Source organism: Crotalus tigris, unplaced genomic scaffold, assembly GCF_016545835.1.
Source record: "Crotalus tigris isolate CLP2741 ecotype Arizona unplaced genomic scaffold, ASM1654583v1 scf7180000017599.838750, whole genome shotgun sequence".
Classification (NCBI taxonomy): Eukaryota; Metazoa; Chordata; class Lepidosauria; order Squamata; family Viperidae; genus Crotalus; species Crotalus tigris.
In genome coordinates, this window is record NW_024096503.1 from 803,210 (window position 1) to 813,956 (window position 10,747).

The window sequence follows — 10,747 nt, forward strand, 5'->3', positions numbered from 1 at the left end:
TACCTGTAGTGCATTTTGTCCTTTACAACAGGGGTCCCCAACCCCCAATCTGTGGACCAGTACTGAGCTGCGACATGCCAGCAACCGGTCCACACAAACAAGCAAAGCCCCATCCGCGGGATTCAGGCAGCACACAAAACCACGCACCCTCCAGTCCGCAGAAAAACTTCACGGAACCGGTGGTCCATGGTGCCCAAAAGGTTGGGGACCTCTGCTTTACGAGTCCCTGGGGGGATTGCAAAGCGGAGATGGTCACCCATGAAGTTCAAGGTCTCAGTTCTTGTTGGCCCCTACATCTTCGCGTAACACAGGTCTCTTCGTCAGACTGGTCTCTTCCCTCGACAAAGTCGCCAACGCTTCTAAGAAACTTACAAATGTTCCTGATGTCTTCTTTCATCCCTCTCATTTTCGTTCTCCAGGGTTGTCCTCTCCTTCCTCCACGGGAGGCCCCTCAATGGTCTCATTGGCCGTGCCCACCGCTGCGTTGCTTCTTTCCACCTGCATGCGGTTATAATCGCCGATCTGAATCATTTGGGCATTCTGAATGATAAGTTGGGGACCCGGCATTGCATTTGGAGAACCCATCGAGAACATGAATGGTTGGGAGAAGGAAGCCTGATCGGGCCCTGGTTCCATAAAGGATGTTTGTGGTCTTGAAATGTCCACCACCGGTGGTAGAGCTGGTGATGGTTGAAGGTTGAGGACAGCGAGACGTTGTTGTAGCCTCAGGTTTTCTCGCTCTCGTTCTATCTTCTCCTCTCTTTCCTGGATCTGTCTCATGAAGTCCCAGGTGGCTTTTTTCTCCTGGATCACCCTTGAAGTGAAGGTCTTCTTCACCCTTTTGTCAAACACAGGAGATTTTTCAACCAAGGGCACCAATGATGCGAGCAGGAGGGGCATTTCCCCGGATTTTAGAGTGTGTTCTTTGGGCACCAACGGAATGACCGAGTTCCTCTTGCAGCAGCGGGTGAGGGAGTCCATCAAGGCCGTGTCGCGTTGATAGTCACAGAGGCGGCCCGTGAAGTTCTTGGTCAGGAGCACGAGCGTGAAGGCTGAGTTGTCCAAGGCATTCTGGAAACAGTTGAGTTGGCCACAGCCGGGGATGAGGAAATCTTCGCTGAAGGTGGCCCCGTTGGAGACACCCAAGGCCTCCAAGCGTTCCCTCACCCGGCAAGCTACCAGCTCGTCTTCTGCAGCGTGCAGGACCACGAAGGTGTAGAACTGTCTTTCATTATCTGGTGGGACCACTGAAGAAGGTTCTGAGCTACGAGAGGCAAGATCTGAAGAAGAAAAAGAAGGAGAAGAAGACGATAGCAGAGGTCCAAAACTCGTGATCGATGCTGAAGCAGAGGTATGGGTTCCAGGTTGTGGAGCACTTCCTGCAGAAGGCGTGGAATCCAACTTCTGCAGAGGTGGGACCTGGAAGCTGAAAGACAAGTCTCCTGATGGCGTTGTTACGGGGGTTACTGTGCAGTGCTTGGAGCCCTGGGCAGATGCCTTGGAAGACAGTGTGATTTTGGAATCAGGCGGTAAACAGGGACCTCTGGAATTTGGTAGAGAAGGTCTTCTTGAATTGGTGGAGCAGCCATTGACCAACGACACAGAGCCGGTGTCTTCTTGGCTGGCTGATGGTAGAGGCAAGGACCTTCCCGTGGTGGAAGGGCTGTCGGAGGTGGTTGAAGTCTCACTGATCTGAAGGTTGCTGATGTAGGAGATGGGGCTACCTGTAGAACGTAATGACTGAGGGTTATCAGGAGGAGAAGAGCTGACGATGGACACCGGACTGCTCCTTCTGGGCAACTCCCACCTACCTGAGGCCAGAGCTCCAGAATTATTCCTGGGCACCGTTAAGAGGAACGGCAGTCCACACTTCTCCATAGCTTCATCCAGGAGACCTTTGAGTTGGGCTCCTTCCATGTGACTGGCTCTAAAGGCTTGGATAGCGGTTCTGTAGGCCTCGTCTCTGGCCAAGGGTTCACAGAGCTTCTCCTCAACCAAGAGCGAATAGATCTCCGCCACGGCCCGGGCCACCTTGGCCTGGTCCTTCAGTTGTTCTGGGGTTGTCGTCTTGGCTCCACCTGTGCCCCAGAGGCCTTGGGAGAGATGGTAAGCCACCACGTCATCTCTGAAGCTGTTGAGATGCACCCTGGCCTCATCTTCTCTCCCCAAGGACCACAGGAGCAGGACGTGCAGGAGATGGCAGCTCTTCCTGTCTTGCTGCAAGCAGCTCAGCTTGTGCCTATATTGAATTAGCCTCTCCGCTGGGATCCCACTTAGGGTCTGGAGAATCCCTTCAAAGCCTAGATCTCCCTGGGGAGTCCCTGTCATCCTGGGCAAAGCTGGGTCCAAATTGGAGGGCATGTTACATCCACAAAGGGGTGGCACAGGCTGAGGACTGGCACGGCTCCCCAGCCTTTATCAGAGGTCGGATACCCGGAAGCCTAAATGTTGCCTAGGGCAAACCTCTGTAATGCTACGGGAGAGGTGGGCCTCGTAATTTTTGCCAAACTTGAAGGCTGGAAAAAAAGAGAAAAAGAAGAGAATAAAACTCTGGTTTGGAGAGCCTGAATGAATGAATCAATGAATGAATCAATGAACGAACGCATATGTATGTACTTACGTACATACACACCAACATGTTGAGACTCTAGAAAGAGGGCAGAGAAGAGCAACAAAGATGATCAGGGGGCTGGAGGCTAAAACATATAAGGAACGGTTGCTGGAATTGGGTATGTCTAGTTTAATGAAGAGAAGGACGAGGGGGGACAGGATAGCCGTGTTCCTGTATCTCAGGGGCTGCCCCAAAGAAGAGGGAGTCAAGCTATTCTCCAAAGCGCCTGAACATAGGACAAGAAGCAACGGATGGAAACTAATCAAGGAGAGAAGCAAACTAGAACTAAGGAGAAACTTCCTGACGGTTAGAACAATTAACCAGTAGAACAACCTGCCTCCAGAAGTGGTGAATGCTCCAACACTGGAAGTTTTTAAGAAGAGACTGGACAGCCATTTGTCTGGAATGGTATAGGGTTTCCTGCCTGAGCAGGAGGTTGGACTAGATGACCTCCAAGGTCCTTCCCAACTTTATTTAATTATTATTATGGATCATTGCACAGTCAGCCAGATGTTCAGACTGGGTTTGGCATTTTGTCTACCTATTGAGTCCTTACCCAGGACCTGGGATAGGCAGATGTGGATGTTTGATGGTATTATTATTATTATTATTATTATTATTATTCAGAGTTCCCAGCTACCTAGAACTTAAAATTGCTATGATTGAGAAAAACGGTAATATTCTGTCTATAATATACAGTGTATTATCTCAATAACGAAAGCTATATTATAGCGTATTATGAGTCCTGGAATAAAATGCCCAATAAAATGAATTCACTTTAACAACAACAATAATAATAATAAAGTTGGAAGGGACCTTGGAGGTCATCTAGTCCAACCCCTTGCTCAGGCAGGAAACCCTACACCATTTCGGACAAATGGCTGTCCAGTCTCTTTTTAAAACTTCCAGTGTTGGAGCATTCATAGCTTCTGGAGGCGGGTTGTTCCACTGGTTAATTGTTCTCACTGTCAGGAAGTTTCTCCTTAGTTCCAGGTTGCTTCTCTCCTTGATTAGTTTCCATCCGTTGCTTCTTGTCCTGCCCTCAGGCGCTTTGGAGAATAGCTTGACCTGCCATGTTTCCTTCACAACTTGCTACATTTGCACAAAGACCCCCCTGTTTGCTTAACGGCTGCCTCCAGCAACATAAAATTGCGTGCAATCACAGGTGACCTGCTTAATGACCGCAATTACTTACAATCCTAATTCCAGGCTCAATTAGCGTCCTAAGTCGAGGACTAAGTGTGTTCTACTCACCTGGGAGGGAACCATCTGATCTGGGCGAAAATCAACAGGCCCCTCTCCTCTCTTTTCCGCAATCCTGGAGGGAGGGGACAACATTCAAACATGGTGGCAAAAATAACAACTTCATCTATCTGCATCCTTTTCTAGCCAGCTCACACTATGGTGCCTCTGATCCCGGAAGAAAAGTCTTCAAACGCACTGAGGCAAGACGAGACAAGTCAGATACTTCCTTTGATTGCTAAGCTTCAAGGTGCCCAACCCGGTTTGTCTTGTTTTTAAGGGTTCCGGAAGAATAGAAGGCATTGATGACGCCAGGACCTTCTCAAGATCCTGGGTGTGGCCCTCAACCACAAGGTTGTAAGCAAGTCATAAATTGCCCTGCTCCAGAAGTGGAAAATCATTCAATGCACAGCTGGATAGAAAGCATCGGTGCCGGCATGTTGAGCTCAGATTGTTTTCTGGGTGGCAGTATAGAGAGTTTAGACGTTTCCTGGTGGTCTCCTATCCCCATACTACAGGCCGTCCTCTATTTACAATCCTAACACGGCCCAAAATTTTCCTTCCAAAGCAAGACAGTTGATAAGTGAGTTTTGCCCCGTTTTACGACCTTTTTTGTCACCGTTATTAAGTGAATTGCTGCAGTTGTTAACTTAGTAGCAATAGCACTTAGACTTATATTCCGCTTCACAGTGCTTTACAGCCCTCTCTAAGTGGTTTACAAATTCAGCTTATTCAGAGATATAGAGATAGGTAGGTAGGTAGGTAGGTAGGTAGGTAGATAGATAGATAGATAGATAGATAGATAGATAGATAGATAGATAGATAGATAGATAGATAGATAGATAGATAGATAGGCAGGCAAGCAGGCAGGTAGGTAGGTAGAGACAGACAGACAGATGATACGAATAGATATAGATATAAATAGATGATATGATACAGAGAGAGAGATAGACAGATAGATGTAGATAGATGATACAAGTAGATGTAGATAGATGATGGATGGAAGGATAGATAGACAGACAGAAGATAGATAGCACGTAGACTTATATACCACTTCACAGTGCTTTACAGCCCTCTTTAAGCGGTTTACAGATTCAGCAGATTGCTCCCGCGACAATCTGGCTCCTCGTTTTACCGACCTCGGAAGGATAGAATGCCAAGTCAACTTCGAGCTGGTGAGAGAATCAAACTGCTGGCAAATCAGCCTTTCGAAAAAATTAGCCCGTTTTGGCCCGCCTTTCCCTCTGAATCCCCAAATCTGAAACTTCCTGCATGAAAAAATATTCCAGAACTTTCTGCAAAGGTCGCTGAATTCCCTGCAAACCTTTGGAGCAGTGTTTCTCAACCTTGACAATTTTAAGGTATGTGGACTTCAACTCCCAGAATTCCACAGCCAGCATTGCTGGGTGTGGAATTCTGGGAGTTGAAGTTCACATACCTTAAAATTGTCAAGGTTGAAAAACACTACTTTGGAGGAAAAGAAGAAATCCCAGTCCAAATGGCTTCTTAACTCTCAAATAGTTGTTTTAAAAATAGTTTTCCTTAGACAGCAGGCGTTGTGGGAAGGGTTGTTATTAGTCCAGAGTTTGTGGCCTTCAACTCCCAGGGCGGCTGAGGAATTCTGGGAGTTGAAGTCCACAAGCCTTAAAGTTGCCACGTTTGAAGACTCCTGTCCAATACAGCTAGTCCTTGACTTACGGCCACAATTGAGCCCCCAACTTAACATTTGTTAAGTGAGTTTGGCCAAATTTTACCCTCTTTCTTGCCACAGCTGTTAAGCGAATCACTGCAGTTGATAAGTCAGTATCCCGGTCCTTAAGTGAATCTGGCTTCCCCATTGTCTTTGTGGTCGCAGAAGGGGGCTCACAGAATCCCTGGGACACAGCAACAGTCCTAAGTACAAACCAGTTGCCGAGCATTTTGATCACAGGATCATGGGGATTGCCACCAGAGTCGTAACTGTGGAAAATGGTCATCAGCCACTTTTTCCACCGCTGTTGTAAATTTGAACGGCCCTAAATGAACGGTTGTAAGTCGAGGACCACCTGTACTATTTCAAAGAAGGGGCTGTCCAGCCTCTTCTTAAAAACGTCCGGTGATGAAACACCCACAACTTCTGGAGGGAAGCAGTTCCACTGGTTAATTGTCAGGAAGTTTCTCCTTAATTCCAGATTGCTTCGCTCCTCTGTCAGTTTTCCTCCATTGTTTCTTGCCTTCTGGTGCTTTGGAGGATAAGTTGACCCCCTCCCCTTGGTGGCAGCCCCTCAAATACTGGAACACTGCCATCGTGTCACCCCTATTTCTTTTTTTTCCTTTAGACTAGCCAAACCCAAGTCCTGCAACTGATCTTCATATAATAATAATGATGATGATAATAATAATAATAATAAAATCATTATTATTATTGTTATTATTATTATTATAAGTCATAGAAAATGGTAAAATTAAACTGCTCTGGGACTTCAGAATTCAAACAGACAAGCACCTGCAACATAACACCCCAGACTTAACAATTGTCGATAAGAAAGACAAAAAAGTCTGGATAGTGAACACGGCAGTGCCTGGACACAGCAGAATAGACGAGAAAGAACTGGAGAAGATAACAAAATACAAAGACCTACAAATAGAAATAGAAAGACTGTGGCAAAAGTAAGCAAGGGTAGTACCAATAGTAATAGGCTCCTTGGGTGCAATCCCAAAACAACTGGAGCACCACTTGAACACCATTGGCATTGACAAATTCGCTATTAGTCAATGGCAAAAGGCGGCCTTATTAGGAACTGCTTCCATCCTGCGACGATACCTGTAATACCATCAAACATCCACATCTGCCTATCCCAGGTCCTGGGTAAGGACTCGATAGGTAGACAAAATGCCAAATCCAGTCTGAACATCTGGCTGACTGTGCGATGATCTATGATAATAATAATAATAATGTTGGAAGGGACCTTGGAGGTCATCTAGTCCAACCCTGCTCAGGCAGGAAACCCTATAACAGGGGTAGGCATCCTTGGCCCTTTTATGATGGACTTCAACTCCCAGAATTCCTGAGCCAGCCATGCTGAGGAGAAATGGAGAGGTTTCCATGTTGAACCATGCCAGCTCAGGAATTCTGGGAGTTGAAGTCCACAAGTCATAAAAGGGCCAAATTTGAAGACCCCTGGCCTATACCATCTCAGACAAATGGCTGTCCAGTCTCTTCTTAAAAATCTCCAGTGTTGGAGCATTCACCGCTTCTGGAGGCAGGTTGTTCCGCTGATTAATTGTTCTAATTGTCAGGAAGTTTCTCCTTAGTTCCAGGTTGCTTCTCTCCTTGGTTAGTTTCCATCCGTTGCTTCTTGTCCTGCCTTCAGGGGCTTTGGAGAATAGCTTGACTCCCTCTTTTTTGGGGCAGCCCCTGAGATACTGGAACCCTACTATCCTGTCCCCCCCCCCCTCGTCCTTCTCTTCATTAAACTAGACAGACCCAATTCCAGCAACTGTTCCTCATATGTTCTAGCCTCCAGTTTCAGTCTGCAGGCCTTGGATCATCTTAGTTGCTCTTCTGCTCCACCCCAACTGATTTTGGAAAGAGGGTTGAGTGTCTCTGCGAGGGGGTTGCCCACGAAGACTTACCTGGGGCTGAGGCCTCACTGCCAGGGTTGAGCTGGGTCTGGATAGCAGGAGGCGGAAATCACCAAATCTTTGCTCCTCCTAGTTCTCTGTCTTTCCTCCCAGTTGGGTGAAAAAAAGTCAGCCCAAAGTAGGAAGTTGGTCTTGCATAGAAGCAGCAGCAGAAGCTTCTTTCTCTTTCCTGGCTCGGAAGTGAGTTCTTCACACACACACACACACACACACACACACGGGGGGGGGGGCACACGCCTTTGGGCAAATAATAACTCATTTCTATTATTTCAATTCCCATCCTGGGAGAAGTGATGGAGCTGGCAGAGGTGGCCAGGAAAAGAAAGTTTAACTAGTTGTGTTGATCTTTGGGAAATTCATTCCGGACTTTGGCCTCTGTGCTCAAAACAAAGGTCGATGAAATGTTGACTTTAGATTTGAACCAGTGGTTTGATCTGGAAAGCGGCTGATCTTTTTTAGGTGAAATTAATACAGTTGAGATTGTAACTTTGCTCTGGATTTTGCGACGCTGAAAAAAAATGCAGGACAGCACTGCTTTGTTTCAATTTTCCCTTTACTTCACATCTCTGTCCCCACCTTCTTTTCTCTAACTTTCCTATTGCCTTTATTTTCATGTGTATTTTGTATTCAAGTAGGAAAGCAAAGAGAGAGAGGGAGGGAGAGAGGAAAGGGAGGGAGGGAGGGAGAGAGAGAGAGAGAGAGAGAGAAAGAAAAAGAAAGAAAGAAAGAAAGAAAGAAAGAAAGAAAGAAAGAAAGAAAGAAAGAAGAGGAAGGAAGAGAGAGAGAGAAAAAAAGAAAAAGAGAAGGGAAGGAAGGAAGGGAGAGAGAAAAAGAGAAAGAAGGAAAGAAAGAAAGAAGAGAAAGGAAGGGAGAGAGAGAGAAAGAGAGAGAGAGAAGAGGAAGGAAGGAACCAGTTTGCTAGGCTGTGGTTCTGCCGGAAATGACGGTTTGCAAACCAGGGCCCAGCCTGTTTTCTGTGGGTAATTTCAGGACCCAGCAGGCATCAAGATCGGGGGCTTCTTCTAAGGAGGTTGAACTCAAACATCTGCAGCTTGATATCTTTGCTGAGGTGGGATTGGGCGGGAACGATGGGGTGTCATTCAGCTCCCTGGGTTGTGGGGATGCTTCCCAGGGAAGTGGAGAGGGTGAGTACAGCCATGTCATCAAATAGAGAAGAATATCTGTAGGGCTGAATATCTGAGGGGTCCCTGGTGCTCTCTGACCTTGGTGGTTTCCTTGCAGACGATTCATGACCCAACTAGGTAACATCACTAGGGCTAGAAGGAAGGGTGGGTGTGGAAAGGAGGAGGAGGAGGAGAACTGTGGGGTCCTTGATTGTTTTCTTGCAGACGTTTCATTACCCAACTAGGTAACCTTCTCAGTGCTGGAAGTTGGTTCTCTATTTATACCCAGCGACTTGCCCTGTCAGTGTTGGTCGGGGTGTTCTTGATAAGTTATTGTTTTGAGTATTTTTGTCTAGGATTTTTTTGTTTCCTTTTTAGCCATCCCTCCCTCCCTCCATGCATCCACCCATCCCTCCACCGACCCATTCATCCCCCCACCTTTCCATCCATCCATCCACCCACCCATCTTTCCATCCGTCTATCAATAGACCTTTCCCCAATCTGGTGCTTTCAGGTGGACTTCATTCAACACCAGTCCATGCTATCTTGAAAATTGGCAGGCTCTAAATGGGGGCTGGGGGAGACAGCCCTTTTATGATCTCCGCTTCAATTGAACCAGGAATTCTGGGAGTTGAAGTCCACCAGTCATAAAAGGGCCAAGTTTGAAGATTCCCTGATCTGGATCGAAGCCCGCAGTTTCATCAAAATGGCTGACTGAGGAATTCTGGGAGTTGAAGTCCACCAGTCATAAAAGGGCCACCATTCCCCCACCTCTGCTCTAAATCAAAATCCACCCATCACTTGTGGCCTCCTTTTATGCACCCCTCCCTCCCAAGCCCCCACAATCTCTCTTCGACTGCAAAAGATGATGGAAACTGGCATACATGTTTTTAAAATTTATTTTCCTACAGCATGGAGACAAACGAAGGATCCACAGGAAACTGGTCAAAGCTTAGCTTCATGGAAATTCAGCTGGACCCATTCTGAACTCCTCCCGCCCCCAGAGTTAACTCAGGGCTCTTCAAACTTGGCCCTTTGATGACTTGTGGACTTCCGCTCCCAGAATTCCTCAGCCAGCGTGTCTGGCTGAGGAATTCTGGGAGTGGAAGTCCACAAGCAGGGGTCTTCAACCGTAGCCCTTTTATGACTTGTGAACTTCAACTCCCAGAATTCCTCAGCCAGGCACATTTAAATTTACATTTTTATCATCATCCAGAAAGGAAAAACACAAGATAGTCAGGCACATAGGGATATCCTGAGGTAAATCAAATTGTGGACAGAACACACAGAGGAAAAAAGGCGGGAAAAATGGGAAATGCCCCCTTCATACCCACAACAACCAATCAGAGTGTAGATCGCCTCATGCATGAGACAGCCCTCTCTAATTCAGGGGACTTCAAACTTGGCCCTTTTATGACTTGTGGACTTCAACTCCCAGAATTCCTCAGCCAGCGTGCCTGGTTGAGGAATTCTGGGAGTTGAAGTCCACAAGTCATCAAAGGGCCAAGTCTTTGAAGACTCCTGAGTTAAATAAAGTCACCGTTTCTTCTGCCTGCCTTCAAATATCATCTTCAAGTCCATCTTCGCCATTAAGCTTTTGACCTCAGCCGCCCAGCCTTACACCTATTTACAAGCTGATCTCTGCACTAATGGGGACTAGACGCTTGGCTAAGAGGAGGAAATAGAATTCCTTTCTGTCGATTCCTTCCTTGGAATTAGGTGCTACACTTAATGCTCAATTAGATGATCAAATGCTGGGCTCAACGGAAATAACAGAATAAGAGGATAACAGAGTTGGAAGGGACCTTGAAGGTCTTCTAGTCCAGCCCCCTGCTCAGGCAGGAGACCCTATACCATTCAGGACAAATGGTTGTCCAATCTCTTCTTGAAAACCTCCAGTGTTGGAGAACCCACAACTTTGGGAGGCAAGTCGTTCCACTGGTTAAAATGGGGGAAAAAAAGACAATTGTTTCTCTCTCTGGCACAGAGGTCCAAATAAATACCAGCCACCCATTTAGGGACCAGATCCTGACCAACTCATCTCCCATACTCTGAAGAACAACTAAGATGATCCAAGGCTGGAGACTAAAACATACAAAGAACAGCTGCGGGACTTGGGTCTGGCTAGTCTAAAGAAAAGAAGAAA

General features: G+C 46.8%; 1 protein-coding gene across 3 annotated transcripts; it reads right to left on the bottom strand.

Moving 5' to 3' along the window:
- Window positions 1–93: 93 nt before the first annotated feature.
- LOC120318986 (TIR domain-containing adapter molecule 1-like) lies at window positions 94–7,700 on the bottom strand. 3 transcript variants are annotated; one of them, XM_039367248.1, is made up of 3 exons: window positions 7,469–7,700; window positions 3,866–3,929; window positions 94–2,516 (listed from the first exon to the last, which is right to left on the bottom strand). In XM_039367248.1, exon 3 carries the CDS (start codon window positions 2,359–2,361, stop codon window positions 403–405), a length of 1,959 nt encoding a protein of 652 aa, XP_039223182.1. In that variant the 5' UTR covers window positions 2,362–2,516; window positions 3,866–3,929; window positions 7,469–7,700; the 3' UTR covers window positions 94–402. The 3 variants fall into 3 exon arrangements, with proteins under 3 accessions (XP_039223182.1, XP_039223173.1, XP_039223164.1); XM_039367239.1 differs by lacking the exon at window positions 3,866–3,929; XM_039367230.1 differs by lacking the exon at window positions 7,469–7,700 and having other exon boundaries at window positions 3,866–4,484.
- Between the last annotated feature and the right edge of the window lie 3,047 nt (window positions 7,701–10,747).

Coding starts and splice junctions, on each gene's coding strand:
- LOC120318986 (XM_039367239.1), bottom strand. CDS start 2,361: ATGCCCTCCAATTTGGACCCAGCTTTGCCCAGGATGACAGGGACTCCC.